The 16,441-nt window shown below is 48.7% G+C and overlaps 1 protein-coding gene across 2 annotated transcripts in view; it reads right to left on the bottom strand.

Annotated features, from left to right (window-relative positions):
* SLCO3A1 (solute carrier organic anion transporter family member 3A1) overlaps positions 1-16,441 on the bottom strand; it is a 298,647-nt gene that overhangs the window by 25,103 nt on the left and 257,103 nt on the right. For both annotated transcript variants that reach the window (XM_045067342.1, XM_004774150.3), the window contains exons 8-9: positions 6,679-6,854; positions 2,474-2,538 (exon numbers count right to left, since the gene is read on the bottom strand). In XM_045067342.1, coding sequence (XP_044923277.1) covers positions 2,474-2,538; positions 6,679-6,854 — 241 coding nt within the window. The remainder of the gene's footprint in view (positions 1-2,473; positions 2,539-6,678; positions 6,855-16,441) is intronic.

Below are 16,441 nucleotides of genomic sequence, written 5' to 3'. Positions count from 1 at the left end.
AAGTTACCATATCCTGCTAGAGTGGAGTTCTCTAGACTCTGACAGTGACCCATAAAGGGGAAACAAAATCAATATCGTGGGTCATGACCAACTTCTTAAGCATGGAAGAGAAGAGAATACATACACATTAAGGGTACTATTTTTGTGAAATTTTTGTCTCAGCTATATTAATGCATATGTATGTGGGTACTGGACCATGATGTAAAACTTATCTCTCACTGGGGATCAGTCACAGAAGTTGGAAAATACGATTCTGGAGAATGCCTGGCTGATTATTCCTACAAACATGGAACTGCTTTAGGGCAACATACAAGGATCTTAACAATGTCACATTATACAAGCGCTATAATTTTCCATTCTGATTTCAAGTGTCCTATAATTTTCATTATCATTTCAGAAATATTTTACAAATCTTTTTTTTTTTTCATTTTGTGCTATCAAGTTATTCTAAAGGGTAACTATTTTTTTTGCTGTTTTTGTTCTTACCAGCTATTTTTGGAGTCTTCAGCATCTGTTTAGAGGTACAGAGATTCACTTAGAGCAACTCCACAGATGGGGGAGTCCCACCTTCCCCGGCCAGCTTGCAAGGAGACTCCCAGGAAGAGAGCTGTGCCCATTTACCTGGGCCCGGTCCACGGAAGGTGTGAACCCATTAGGCGCTCAATAAATATTAGTTTGTTGAATGAATGTGTATGTGAAACTACTTTAACATTTACAGAAATAAGGGTTCCCAACTTGCTATCTGATGTTACACACGCCTTTATCCACTCAAGGCAGCAGGGGTGAGACATTACGATGTGTGCATCCTTGGCCCTCCCAAGTAGAAGGGGAAAAAAAAAATCAACATGATGATTACCCTGTGGTTATAGAATTCTACAAGCCACTACAACAGGGAGTCCTAAATGTTTTAGTTTGAATTCCTACTGAACTGGTCTTAACTGGGTATCTTCATACCTAGGGCATTTTTGTTTCCTACAAGATCAAAGTAAGATAAAAAAACGCCACTTAAGTTTCCCTATGTGCACCCATATCCATGGATTGGTAATGGTGGATGGGACGCTGAGACCTTGTCCTGGGCACAGGAAGAAGGACCACAGCAGCCCACTGGAAATATTCTGCCACAGGCCGAGAAAGGAAGTGAGGGGCTGCATTAGCCCAGGACTTGTCATTCCCCAGGGAGGACCTTATGAACGACCAGAGGCTGATGGTTCTTCTGGATATCAGGAATTCATCTCATCATAAAAGTAACAGGCACCTACATATTCATTCAAAATTTTAAAACATTTAGAAAATAGGATTTATATATTCTTACCCAGACAACAACATACATGTTTGTTTAGCTTTCTAATGTTGTTCCATGTTTATATTTAAAAACACTTGAATATATAGTATATTATAGACTTTTCTTCCCCTTCCATAGGTCATGTGCCCTTTCAAAGTCTATACATACTTACCAGAATTTTAGAGGGGGCCATAAATCCTACCGGAATTCTGAATCATAATAGATGTAATTAATTCCCTGGCTGCTGGACGTTGGGTAGTTGCCAATTTTTCATGTTTTACAAACATTTTCATAAATATTTCTAGGGCTGAGTCTTCGTGCACGTCTACAGTGATACACTTAGAATAAGGAGTTTAATTTTTACTCTAAAAATACACACCATGGTTATCTCCCTTTGCACATTTATTTACCATACAATGACCATGAAAGAAGACCACTAGTCTTCAAGGGGAAAAGTTACCCTGTTTTTATTTTGGTCTTGACAAAGGGATGTTTATAAAGCAACAGAGGTCTAGAGGGACATGGGTGGGGGGCATGCCTGGCAGATGAGTTACCCAGTGAGCCGCTCCAGCTTCGCCTCAGCCTGTCCTAGGACCCAGGGACACCCATGGAATATTCCTCTGCTCTATTTTCTCATTTTAAAATTGAGAGGGTTAGACTTCATTCCTTTTATCCATACCAAACCTTGGAATGTACGTTCTATAGCACGAAGGTCACCTTTGCCCCATCCTGGAAACCCAAGTGAAATAAACTCTATCAGTTTGGAAAAATTTAAAGGGCGCAAAGTTTCCATTTGTGAAGCGTTGTAAGATTGCCTCTCTGTCCCAGCTGGCGGCCCCATAAACGAGGCATTTCACGAGCTGCCCAGGGTTTGCTTAATGAGGGAGCCACGTTACGCCATCAAATGTTTTTCCCTTTGGTGCCATCATTCTCCCCTTCTTATGCCTCTGAGAATTCAGTGTGGCACAGAGACAGAGTTTATATAAAGGAAAACTGGGTGGTATCCAGAGAGAGCTAGGTCTCAACCCAGAGCAAAAGGTACAGATTTAAGTTTCTCTTGTTTACTAATAGTTATTAAACTGCATAGAAAAAAAAAGAAAAGCTCAAGAAATGGGACAAAGTCGCAGACTTTTACTCACCTCGGTATAAGCATCCAATTCATTACTGAAGGAATAAAGAGAGCATACATACCCAACAAACGGAGGAGGAGGAACAGGACTCCCAGGGCGTAAGACTTGAGTTCAGGGCTGACTGTCCTACATGCAAAGAGATGAAGAGGAGAAAGGAAAAGATTCTTATCACTCCGCTTTAATTAACAGACCCCAGAGTCCTCCGCGGCAGTCCATAAGAGCCATTTTTCAGAAATTAATAGTTTTGGGGGTCCTTTTTTTTTGGCTTTCTGTTTAAAGTCTGAAAAGCAACTAACTGTAATGACAAGATAAGTGTAGGAACTTGAAAGTGTGAATAATGGGGCTAATCTTGTCCTTGGAAGGAAGACATGCAAATGCGGTCCCTTAAGTCTTCATTGAAAGGCATTTTTGCTTTTGCCAGGATAGGAAAACATCTTAACTTGGTAGGATACATGTATTGGGGAAATAGGAACTGGGAAGACCATGTCTCTTATGCTTCACAAACAGCACCATGAACACCCTCGTCCTTCCAAGGTTATTCTGTGAAATCAACCAGACGAGCATTGGTTTGACACCTCAGACAGACCACTTGCAAAATAACCCATTCATCTATATCCAATGTCACTACCTTTTAAATCGGAAAAGTATCTTCATAGGGTCTTGGTTCTTTTTTTGAAATGACTCAATCACTCTGGCTTTGGTTTATCTACAACAGTCCGTTAGAATGAGTCTCTTGCACATTTTCTAGAATATTCTCAGGGTAGAACATTTTCTGGGATGAGTGTGACAATAGAGGTGGTTTGGAAGGGATGACCATTCCAGATAGAGGGGCCCTCCCAGCTGATAACACATCTTTTTTGAAATGCCTCTTCTTCTTAAAACCAGTATTAATTCAAGGCTTGTCCTCTCTCCTTGAGTCCAGAGATGACCTGCTCTTGTTCATCATGAGCACATCATGGTGACGATGTACTGAGTAATAAATATATAAATTCTAGTGGGGTGGAGAGGGGATGTGAAAGGAGATGTATTTGACACCACTGGCAGAGAAACTTCCCCTCATGCCATTCCCATTCTAAGTCCCTAGGGTCAATCCAGTGGTAAGTACACAACTATGACCCCTGGAAGGACTTGGCTAGACCTAAAACCAGCCCAGTGTAGCTCACTGGACTCACTTTGAAAACACAAGGAGGCTCAAAGACCAGAAAGACCCATGCAGCACAGGGAGGACCTAGGCAATCAATTCTGTAGAAAAAAAATGTTAGAAACAAAGTCACCACTGGTTATCTTAAGTCTCCTAGGATATCTAGGAGACTTAAGATTTGTATCAGGATACATAACCTGACTGTAGATTTACTAGCTAAAAGTATATTCTAACATGACCCCAGAGGTCATTCATCTCACCATCCAACATTATCCATCCAATGACCTACCACCTGGTTCAAGCTTTAGGTGGGCCTGTCTTTGGCTTCTAGGCAGAGCGACCAAAGGATGTCATCAAACCCAAAGGAACATGGATGTAGTTTTTAGAGTCTCGGCCCTATTTCTAAGATTTCCAGTGAAAACTAAAGATGTGTTATTCTTGGGGAAATACCCATTTCTTCTTAATTATAAAGAGTGTGATACAGGCTAGCAGGTCAAGACTTTCTCTGAGTGATGGAAAAACCATTCTCCAGCTGATGAAGCCAGAGACCCAAACAACATCAATGATGAGTTCAGCGTTTCTGGACAGAAGCACAGCCAGTTCTCTTCAGAACATACTTGTTTCCAAATCTAAGTTCTTCAGAGCTATTATCTGCTCCCTGGATCTGCTTTCTGCACATTCCTTTGAAGGTACTGAATTGAAAGACACCCAAATAAAGGCAAATTCTTCTTCTCAAGCAAACGTGCTGGCATAATGAGCTAGAATACTTATCACTTGAAATTTGCTTTCCTTTCAGCTCTCCTGTCACTAGGAATAAAATGAGCAAGGTGCTAAGATCTCCCGTTATATCCCGTTGGGGAACCGGTTCCCACGGGGGGAGTCCTCCTTCTCAGAACGAGCTATGCAGAAATGCAAGGCTTGGGTCTGAATGTTACTGAAAGGTCTGCGAAAGGCCAGGGGTGGGGGCTTAGGTCTACAACTTAGGGGCCGATGACCTTGAGAATACTGCTTAAACACTCTTGGAGCCTCCACGTCTCCATCTGTAGAAGGGGAATGCTAATCATGATGTAAACACATAATTAAAACAGGAGCACAGCGCTGGCTCCGAAAGAGGGGCTCAGTGAGGGTCAGTTTATCTTCTCACCTAGGGGTGCTCTGTGCACTACAATGGGGCCATCACTCTGGCACAGGGTAAGGCTGGCACATGCCTGGGCTGTGCCCTCGTGTCTGCCTAGATCATCTAGGATGGCAAAGTGGACTGGGATGGTGACGGAGTAAGGGGCTACCCCGTTCACCTCGATGGACCCGATGTGCTCTCGCAGACCCCAGCAGAGCACGGGGCTGAGACCCAGTCTAGGTCATGCAGGCCACCTGCTGCTGATCTAGCCAAAGGAATCAAAACAGGTTCCTGAAAATCTCCAAGAGCTATTTACCAAGCTGTTACTTGGAAGTGATTAAGATTTCACCTTTCTGTGTTTGCTCTGCCAGTCGCGAACAGTGAGCTGGCTTTTGTGTACGGAAGTCATGGAGAGCAAAGAAAGGGGACTAGTCACTGCTAATCGTCACGAAGGTCATTTTTTTCCTGCACGTTAGTGCCTTTTGTACGTGGCCAACACAATATAACTTCACGGGAATTTCTAAAAATGAAAAATAACTTACCCAGAACACAGTCACCCCAGACCCATACCTAGGACCTGACGGGCTTTGTCCACATGCATATTCTACATAATCAACCTCTGTATATAATTTAAATGCAATAGTTCACTCCACAAATACTTTTCACATTCTTAAGGATTTTCATTATCCCATTGAGCTATGGTACAGTACTATAATTTATTATTCCAATTCAGGTTTTTCTGCTATTATAGTTAACATTGTAATAAAAATCTGTCTGCACAGAGCTGTTTTTCTGGTAGAGTAGTATTTTCCTAAGTGGTGAGAGGCAGGGTTACCTCATAAAAAATCTGAACACTTTTATGACTCTTAATTCACAATGCTAGAGTGCTTCTTTGAAATCGGAGCGATGGGCTTTTCAATGCCCCCAGCCGTGTGGGATTTGACCAGCGTGGCTACAGCCTTGCAAGCACTGGGCGTGAATATTTAACACTGATTTCTCAAGTTTACTAAGTACAGAATGGCACGTTGTTATTGTTGCCTTAATGTTTCTGCACATTAACAAGGCTTTGCTAATGACCTCCTTGAGAACATAAGCACTTTGCAGAAATACTCTTCCTTAGGAATTCATAACCGAGACCGGGAAACGTGGTGGGCATGGCGAGAAAAACGGAGTTGGATCAAGCAGCTGGGGATGTGGGTCGGCACAGGTCACACTCAAGTGTTGCAGTCCTGCTTGTATTTCTAACTGCTAGGAGTGAACGAGCCACATCCCAGTAAGGGGGGTCTGTGTTTGGTGTCACTTCCTGTGGTTCAACAGAGACCCTGGGTGATGGAGCATCTCACTTCTAGGTTCCTCAAACAACTCTAGATAACTTGGCAGATGTACATGTTACTCAGAAGATGACTCCATAGGTCCCCTTGGAAGCAAGCAGCGCCTCTGCCCCCAGGACAGGTCCCGAGACACAGGGAGCCACAGACTCTGGATGCCCTCTCCAGCCATCTGTTTGTACAAGAGAGGTCACGGTTGGCAGACCCATGGCCTCCCTGGGACCCACATCACCGCAGGAGGCCAGCGGGACCAATGACATCACTCCCCGGCCCCAATTCAGAAACACCTCTGAGGGAAAATGTGCCCAAGTTCATGTGGCGGATCAGCAGTGGGATGATGCTGGACTTGAGGACTTGGCTAGTCCAGTGCCATTTCCGTCTTATTGCAATAATGCTGCTCTCTGTAAAAATCGAAGCAGGACCACGGTTCCTTTCCAAATCACCTGCAGGGTCTACTCTGGGGAGGATATGAAGGTATATCCTCGCCCTTAGGCTACGCTTTCTGGTCTCTTGTGAGGTCCCGTCAGATGTAACGGACCCCTATCAGCCCGGGGAAGCTGGCTTCCGAGATGCACAAGTACCTGACGTTCTGGCCGCCTGAGGACTGCAGGCACCCATGAGGTAGGCAGGGGCAGGGCATGAGGGGAGCCTGGCTCGCGAGTCCCCGGCCCTGAGCTTACCTGATAAGGATGATGACCGAGGGTGTCTGTGCCATTGCCCCGATCATGCTGCAGACACACATCACACACAGGAAGGTGAGGAAGGCCTCTTGGCACCCGGGACTGGGGCACTTTCCAGGAACCACAGTCGTGTTCTCGGGCGGGACGGTCGTGAGGCACGCACAGCCGGTGAGATTCTGAAACGCAAGGGGTTCAGCCCTTATAACTGGGGGCAATCTCCCGTTTCCGAGCCCAAAGCCATCCATCAGCTGGCGCTGTCACAGCCTAATTATGCATTCTGTGGCATTCCATTAATTAGGCCTGAATAAACGAGTTAGCTTTTTAAGAAGGCTGCAAAACACACGCAAATAAAGGAATATTTACGGGGAGGAGAGCCCGTGCCCCATCTCCTGTGTGTTTCACTTCCACGTTCCAGAATCCCTCCATAAGCTGTACCCTAGACAAACGGTCCCCCCCAATACAATTAGAGAGGAAACTGCGCCTTCCCAATATGATAAAACATTGCCAAATTAACGTTATAATGCCTTGCCAATTTGTCTTCTCTTTTATGCAGTGATAATTACAATGAAGTGTATTAAAAGAAGTAAATCAGGTAACCTGCATATTGTTGTTGGTTCAATGCCCAGGGTGGCACTCGGAACAAAGGACGTGCATTGTCACGCACCAAGTTGCTGCTCTTGTGGGGCCATTGGAGGGGGCAGCTTAATGGGAACGTTCTCGCGCGGCAGGGTTAGCAAAGAGGGCTAAGAGATGCCAGGAGCTTGCAGCAGACCACGCGTGGGCAGCGAGTGAAAGCCCAAACCAGACACATTTATTAATACTTGATCCAAGCAGGGGGGGGAAAAAAAAGGACTGCATTCCATTTGATCTTGCGGTGGATTCTTGCCCAGCTGCCCCTGCTCCCAGGCGTGGTCTAGTCCCTCCTTCATCATCAGAGGAATTTCTGATGGCAACGGGAGGGGCAGGGGCGGGGAGAGGCAGTGCCAAGTGAGCGCCAAGCCAATTAAGGTTCGATAATAATAGTGCAGAGGCCTTTAATGAATACAATCATAAATGATTCATTGCTTTTCTTCTCGAGACTGCTTGGCTTTCAGAGCACACGCCCAGGAAAATCCTCCTGAGGGTCAAACAAATCCCTTTTGGCTTACACATGCCACCTCCTGTCTTCGTTCCTCTCCATCCTCCCTGTCCCTTTTCTCTTCCCACAGAACACAGCATAGGTGGGGGTTTTGCTCATCCCATCAAGCCACAGAGGATGTTTCAGGGGTGTCCAAAGGCTCTTAGGTGCCCCCCCCATCCCATCAGGGTCACCCCATCTGGCTGTGCTTTGCACAGGGGCTTCTACCCATGGGGCAGAGGTGTGCGCAGACAGGGTGTGGGGCTGGACCCTTCTTCCTAAGCGTTGTGCCCAGGGCAGGTGCCTCTGTGCAAATGACCCGGTCCTAGCACCCTACGGCGTTTACTGTAATTCCCCCGAGGTGCTGGAGCCTTGCCTCTGTGTCCCTTCCCACACACCTCTGCCTGGGGGCTTCCTGGCGCTTCTGTAAAATTCACCTCCTTCTGGGAGGCCTCCCCCTGCTGAGCCATGAGCCAGGGCCTTTGTGGGCCCCCGAGGAGGACCGAGTCTGAGGGACACTCTCCTGAGCACTTCACGAAGCTGACACACAACCGGTGAAGCTTAGCAGATGGTTTTAGAGGTCCTCTGCGAATGATCTTCGCCTGCGTTGACCAGAAGGCAGGACTTCTCCCTACCCACAACTTAAAATGCCCCTTCTCTCCCTACTCCGGGAAGGAAACCGTCCCCCCCACCCCCTCCCCAATCCCAACCTCACAGCCACACTCCGCTAGCTGTCTACACTCACCACCTCATCCCCCAAGCCTCCCCTCACTCTGGCTGGGCTGGCTTCTGTCCCCCACAGGCAGGAACCCGATCCTGCTAAGCTCCCTGGGGGCCCCCACATCCTGACCCCACCATCCACTTTTCTCTTCCTGGAGCCCCCTAGGGGCGCATACCCATGAACCACTTTCCTCCCTGGCTTCCACAGCCGCACAGCCCATAATCCTCCCAGACGCACCTGACCCGTCCTGCCCCAGGGGCTCTGAGCACGTTACCATCTCCAGGCGGAATCTGGGATCAAACGCCCGGAGCTGGATTCGCCTGTCAGCTCAGCACTACTCCTCCGCTACGCTGGGGGCTATTTCCCTAGAATCCCCTTCCCTGCAGGGATGGGAGCTGGACGGGGCTCAGGGGTGGGGTGGGGGGGACATGGATGAGATTTAGAAGGCAGAAGTTAAGCAGAGGCCACGACCCTTCACAAGGTCAGACATAGGGATGATACCACATACCTCCACTCGGTGGAGGTGCCCCGCAGGGGCCGGGTGGCCGTAGCATCCGTGTTCACACCTGCCCTCATTTCTGCCTGTCCTGCTGACAACAGAGGCCCCGTGCCCACCTCTACTGATGTGGTTGTCTGCCCACGGACCTGGCCGGTACCCCTTTCGTCTCTCTCAGCAGCCACGTGAACAAAGCTTCTTGGGATTTTCCCACAAGCCCCCACGTTCCCACCTGAGCAGGAGCTTCTGGGGATGGAGTGACTGTCCTCCGATCCTTCATCTCACTCCTCCCAGATTTTAATACCCCAACTTGCCCATGTTCACAGTAGCTCCGATTCCCACACTAAATTCTTTATCTCCAACATACTTGTGGGCACAGTTTTCTGGACCGAACCCTGAGAGATGCATGTCCCCCCCCCACCCCAACCTCCCCTATCTCTGCATCTCTTGCCTGAGAAGTGATACCCTATTAATTCTCTGGAACCCCTTACTCCCATGTCCGATCTTTTTCCCCTCACTATGGGGCTATGGAGCCCAGATACCACTGTGGTTTTTCTCCCTAATTTATCCTCAGCTCTCGAGGACAGGGCTTTCCCCATGACAGGGAGTCAAGAGCTATTTATCAAACAAATGAACAGATCTCAAGTCCTATTCATTTCACCGAATCCTAATTCCTTCTCAAACCCTCAAATCCTTCTGTCTCTGATTCCTGCCATGAAAAAAGAGAGGTCTGAGTCTGGGGGAGCTGAGAACCACATGGATCCGAAGAATTCACAGGTATAAGAGAGGAACAGGACCCTTGGGAATGGCCGTGGTCCTGCTTCAAGAAGCATCCTAAGAAGTGAGCACTGACTCGGCCTCTTACAAATATGATGTGAGTACCGGAATTGAGGGGTCGGGGCCAGGACCCGGTGAATGAACCATGTGATTGGTGAGCTTTGTTGAGTTTAAAAACTAATCCGTAACTGGGACCTACGCTCAGTCCTAGAGTTTTGCCCCATACCGACGCGGGCTCCACTGCGTCAGATTTACCATGAAAGGAAAATGCCGGGGTCCTCTCTGCTCTAAGAAATGGACCCAGCCCGGATTCGGTCCGTGCTCCTGCCCCTAACGGAGTGGGATCAAAATGAGACATCTTTCCCCCACTGTCTGACGCAGCGATTGCCTGGCCCTGCCTGGTCCGGGGGTGACGGCGACCCTGAAGCCAGTGTCCTGGGAATGGAGTGAGTGGACGGCAAAGCTGAGGCCCCGTGGGACCTGCAGCCGAGACCAGGGGAGGGAGGTGACGACGGGGCATGAAGCCAGGGAGAGGAGGGACGAGACAAAAACAGGCCAAGGGCAGCTTTGGGCTGACTGGACAAAAACGAGGCACTCGTAGGGTCATTCATGCCGGAAGTGGAAATACAACCAGGGAAGACGTCAGCTTGCTGGTGCTCAGGAGAGAAGCTGTAAAGATTCTGGGCAAACCTGTTATTTACTTATTTTGACTCCATTTGAGAAGAGCTGTGAAGAGGCTAGGGAGGAGGTAAGCCAGAGGGTCTGAGCAGGGACACGTGAATGGGTCTCCTTTTTGGGCAGGTGACTCAGTCTGACACAATGACTGGGAACCCTGGGTGGTCCTATGGTCTGTGGGGGGAGGGGCAGCTGGGACTTCCCTGTGACCCTTCCAAGATGGAATCTAAGGGAACAGGCAGAGCCTGTGGCCAGATGGCAAGAGATGGGGAACATCGTTCATTCGGGCTTGGGTGACCCAAGAGCTGGGCCTGGATGTCACACGCTAAAGGACATGCAGGGACGCTGGCTCCAGAGGAGCTCTTTGGGAACACGTCCGCGCGTGGTGGGAAGAACCACAGACGAGGACCACACAGTGTCATCTTCCCCACAATTACAACAGGCGACTTCCCACTGATGGGGTTTCAGACTACTGTCCCATATCAAAAGGAAGCGGGGGTTGGGGACAGCCTTTCCGCTGATATTAACCGGACATCTATATAGGAACCCTTCAACTTGCAAAAGCTCCGAGCAGCAGGAGGCTGGAAAAGACAAAGCGGACCTGGGTATGACAGGATAACGACCCCCTCTGCTGAAGGGAGGCCGGGTGCTGGGCTGAGGATTCTCACCCCGTCTGGACTTAACAGGCCCGTCCGGCCGGTGGCAGACGGGTCTCGGCCTGAGGGAAGGGGCAAACCCAAAGTTCTCCTGGTGTCCAGTATGTTCAACTGGTAAAAGAAAGTCCACCAGGCTCCAGGAGACTGGTTTACCGTCCCTGATCTGGGAAACGCCCTGTTTCAAAGGAACGTCTTCCCAATTTGAAAGCGGTCTCCTCTGTCTGGTGGCACATACAGATGTGTGTGTGTGTGTGTGTGTGTGTGTGTGTGTGCGCGCGGGCGTGCACGCCTATGTCTACGGTCTGGTTTTCCCAGAAATAAGTGTGTCTTGATAGATCACATTGACAATCAGATGGCCTCTGTGCTCACAGAGGACCTGGCCTGGCCTTTGGAACCAGTGCTGCTGACCCAGAGAGCAGAGCGGGACAGACTCAGAAATTCTACAAGAACTTATCCTACAGACAGACATGCTCCGGGTACAACACGACCTATGCACAACAGCAACCGCAACTCTGTTTTCGAGACCTAATGTCGTGCAGCAATCTGAGTGCCCATCACAGGGACCGGTGACCTAGGCTCCAATAGATCCCCATGCCGGAAGACCACACAGCTCTCAAAAAGGCAGGAGCGACAACAGAAACCCCACACACGAGGTACAGAATAAGAAAGACCTTAGAGATGCATTAAAGTCCAGTCGGATATACAAGAAACTAGAAACAGTCAATACTCTACTGGGCAGAGTGATGGGTCGGAGGGTAGGTGAACCGAAGACCGCAGTGGAAAGGACAGTTTCCACTTTTTTACACTTTTTGATTTCTGAACAATACAAATCTATCATCTACTAAAAAAAAAATGAAGAACTCAAGAACGTTACAAAATAAAGACGAAATCAATGAAGAAGATAGCACAGCCACTGGCAACTGTACTCCGAGGCCACACTCAGTCATTAATTTAGACTGAGAAATGTTTCTGCTCACATAATGATGGGGATGAACAACTACAATAAAACTGGAGACCATGAAAATAGAAAAATTACTCTTTAGAATCTTGGGCTAATTTTCTATGGATGCAGGAAATCATAAGCGTGCTATTTTGACAGCTTGTATTACAAGAGAGGAAAAAAAAACACTTCTCAGCAGTGTTTTTCAAAAATACTGGCAAATGAACCTGTTTGCACTTGGGTCTTACCGCCCCCCCCCCCGTCACGTGTAATACCGGATGCAGCAATCGCTATTAATGGTACAAATCAAGCTGATTTCTAGGTTGAAAGAGGACATTTCCAAGAGGACAGGTATGGGGGCGATGAAGTTAGAGGCACGGAGAGTCTGCTGTATTGAATGGTAGGGAGTTGCTCCCAATATTCGAGAACACTCTTTCTGGTTTTCTTTCTATAATGTATTCAGTTCCTAGGCAGAAATGACAATTTTGATTAAAAGCGGGGCCCTTGTTCTGTAGCTTGGTGGGGTAGGGGAGGGAGTTTGCCACCAAGAGTGCTGAGACACGCACTGCCCTGTGCGGCCACCTGCCAGACCTCTGATCCCTTGCGTATGACAGCCTAATAAGGGAGGGACAGACAGGGACATTTTCCTTCCAGCAGTGACATGTTCCTATGTGTCCCAGACACCTATGATTCCCTCGTGATCCGGCCAAGTCCCTCAGACCCTCTCCTATCATTCATTACTGTCCGTTTGGAGCTTAGACTCTCTTCGCCACACCGGCCCAACCCAAGCCAGTATTTTTAGGTCAAGACCTCCGAGCTCATCACGAAGGGCACCAGCAACCCACGTACCTCAAGGCAAAGGGGATATTGAAAAACTGCAAGAAGAAATATACTCTCATGTCCCCTTTCAGGGTCACTGGATGAAGGATAATAGCCAGGGAGAAACATCCTGGGATGAAAGCAAGACCTCTGTTCACCTTCCGCTCCCGTAACCTGTAACGCAGGTGGTGGAACCCATCTGGGCAGAGCCTTAATTATCTCCCGCAGAAGGGGAGGCAAGGGCTGGTCTTCGGGAAGTGGGAAGACCCACGCTTGGCTCCAGCCACCTCAGGGAGGAAGTGTGGGCAGAACACAGAAGAGAAAGGATGTGGCTCATGGTCGGGCACCAGGAATGTGCACCAGGCCACTACGCTTCTCCCTCTTTCTCTCTCCCCTGCAAACGGAACCAGTCCCCAGAGCACAGGGTCCAGGCGGACACACACGGCACATGCTGTAATGTCCTTCTGTGCCTCTCCACTGCCAAATACCCACTCATCCTTCACAACAAGGACCCCGCCGCCGCTCTTCCTCTGAAGATATTCCGAAAATATCCACATACCTCCCTTCCTGCCTCACCTGCTCCGAACTAATTCCTGGTTCCCTCCAGGTTCACTGATCTCTCCACGTGTCTGCTTCTTTCTCTTAGAATGTAACCACCTATCCTTAAATGTCGGGTTATTATTTTTTTTAATAAAAAAGTTTTCACCTTACTGAAAGAGGGATGCATGCTCATTTTAGACCATTTAGTAATTTGCAGGAAATTTGAAAGAAACATATAAAAATTATTTTTTTTGGTCCCTAGCCAGAGGTAATGTTCTGTGAACAGCCAGCTACGTATCTTTTATAAAGATCGTTCTGTGTAGAGATGTACAAATATTTAGATTTTTATTTTTCTTTACTAAATGGGATCACAATCTGTAGATTGTTTTAGAATATGCTCTTTTCACTTAATAGCTCAGCTGTTGCCCACGGGTGTTCCTTTGTACACAAATTCTATCACTACACTACGTCTCATCTCCTCGTAAACACGAGCTCCTACCTTTCCAGCTCTCTGCCTCTAGTGCCTAGTCCAGGGCCTGAGATATATAGTGGATGTTCAGAATGACAACGCCCTAGTTGGGACTGATTTCAGAAATGGTCACGTCTTCTGACAAGCCACGGCTTGAATGAATATAGACTTTTGAATCAGTTCTGGGAAACAGGGTCAAGCTCTACGAGAGAGCTTGCAAACTCCAAACCTCTGAGGGCAAGACAGGAGGAAGAGAAGAAAACTGGTCCAGGTGTAAGGGGTGGCCAGAGGCAGAGACTTTGGCTAAGGGGGACCGGATGTTAGCTAAGGGGGGGATCGGATGTCTTGTCGTAGGCTTGACCATTTCTGAGTTCCAGCTAATTGCTGCCCTGTGAGGGTGCCGGGTCGGGTCCTGTCTCATCCAACTTGTACAGAGAGGCCAGGAAGCCCAATTTGTGTATGAAACGCACAGACAGCTTAAACTGTGGTTCAGACCCCAATAAGCCCACGTCCGGGGCAGAGAGGGGCTGTGAGCAATCAGTTTGCTTCTTCTGTAATAGGCTCATATGGCCCTTCGAGTCACCAACGTGGTTTCTCCGGGGCTTGGCCACATAAAGGTGGGAAGGAACAAGACATCGAAGGCTAGATGCTCAGGGTCAGCTCAGACACTGCTTCTAGAAGGAATCCATCCCTTCTCCTGGAGCAGCGGTTCTCAATGGTGGGGGATTTGGCTCCCAAGAAGAACCTATGGAAATATCTGGAGATACAGGTCGTTTCACAAAAGAGCAGGGGTTGCCGCTGGCATTGGATGGGAAGAGCCCTGGGATATTACCGAGTGTCCCGCAGTCCCCCACAACGATGCAGCCACAAATGTCAGCAGTGCCAAGGAGGAGACACTCCGGAGAGGACCAGAGGTTCTCAACTCTGTTATGTACAAAAACGCATGGCAGGGGAGAGCTTTAAAAATTCCTGGTGCCTGGGGCGCCTGAGTGGCTCTATGGGTTGAGCCTCTGCCTTCGGCTCAGGTCATGGTTTCAGGGTCCTGGGATCAAGCCCCGAATCGGGGGTCTCTGCTCAGTGGGGAGCCTGCTTCCCCCCCCCTCTCTCAGCCTGCTTGTGAGCTCTCTCTGTCAAATAAATAAATAAAATCTTAAAAAAAAAAAAAAAATTCCTGGTGCCTGGATCCTACCCCATAGTAAAGAAATCAGTTTCTAAGGATGAGGCTCAGGACTCAGATTTCAAAAGTTCTCAAGCAATCCTAACAGGCAAGCAGGACTCTGAGATCCATAAGGAAACAATGAACTTATGCAAGCGTCCATCACGGGCCCCCCAGCCCTCCCCAGAACCAGCTCAGGGCTCCGCTCAGACAGGGGCTAGACACATATCCGTTGCCTGCATGGGGAGACAGACATTGGTCTATCATTAGTCCCAGGCACATGCAGCGCCGGGCTTGGACTAACTTTCAACGTTCTATTGGTGGCTGATTATAAGTCTGTCTTTCTTTCTTCTTTATCTTCTTTTGTTTCACTCCATTATTCAGTACATCAAAAGGCTACAACTTCCAGCAGTCAGTCAGCGGCATACCAACACGCTTTCCACCGGAATAATTACATCTGAGAGTGAAAGGTACAGAAACAATCTGGACAATAAATTCATGCCAAAGGAAGCTTACAAAATTAACTCGCAATCTTTTTTGTCACCCCTCCTGGTCATATGCAATAAGAAGAATTAGAAATTGCATATTAAACGCAGTCCTGGAAACTGCCATTGCTCTCACTCAAGGAGAGAGGAAACGAGGAAATGAGAAAACAAAACCCAAACCAGGGCAGCAAGGCAAGTCTACCAGGAAACTACTAGCCCTAACCAGATTCCCCTGCAAACAGAATTATTCGATTGGTGACTCACTCACATTTAATCGAGTTATGGGCAATCTTCACGGGTTTGGACGGAAGCTGTGAGTGGGAGAGGGAAGAACAGGGAGCTTTAGTACTGAAAACTGCACCAGCCAACCTACCAGCCTGCCAACTGCTGTTCAAGGGAGGGGTCAGCGGGGGGATGGGAGGAGGGGGCCTCCAGCCAGGGGTTCAGGAAGCCTGGGGCCTTTATCCAGAGCCAAGGCTGGCACTGGAAAAGCAAGGGTCCACAAGAGAACCCCATCCCTGGATGCGGGAGTAAACAACCTGTTTGACTGGGGGTCGGAGGGTCAGTCCTTGCCAGACGGAGCAGGTGCGGGAGAACTCTGCAAGATAGGGTGCCAATGTCACCCTGGAGGAGGGGAGGGGCGGGGAGGAGGCTTCTGAGCTGCAAGGAAAGAACGAATCGTGCAGTCTGTGCATCGGAGGGGCTTAACAGAGGACTCTCCTTGCTAAAAGGAGCAGCATGTGCCAAGGCCCGGAGGCAAGGGAGAGCTGGGTGTGTGCAGCGGGGGGACCCCCCGGAAGTCCAGCACAGCGCGTCATCCTTCAACCAGTGGGAGCAGTGGGGAGGTTGAGGCTGGAGAGACAGTAGGGCCCGTCTGTGAAAGCCAGCTGGGGGTCCTGACTTTGGAGCATG

This window comes from Mustela putorius, unplaced genomic scaffold, assembly GCF_011764305.1.
Source record: "Mustela putorius furo isolate JIRA1106 unplaced genomic scaffold, ASM1176430v1.1 tig00003875_pilon_pilon_pilon, whole genome shotgun sequence".
NCBI classification, from domain to species: domain Eukaryota; kingdom Metazoa; phylum Chordata; class Mammalia; order Carnivora; family Mustelidae; genus Mustela; species Mustela putorius.
This window is presented reverse-complemented; position numbering and strand designations above follow the sequence as displayed.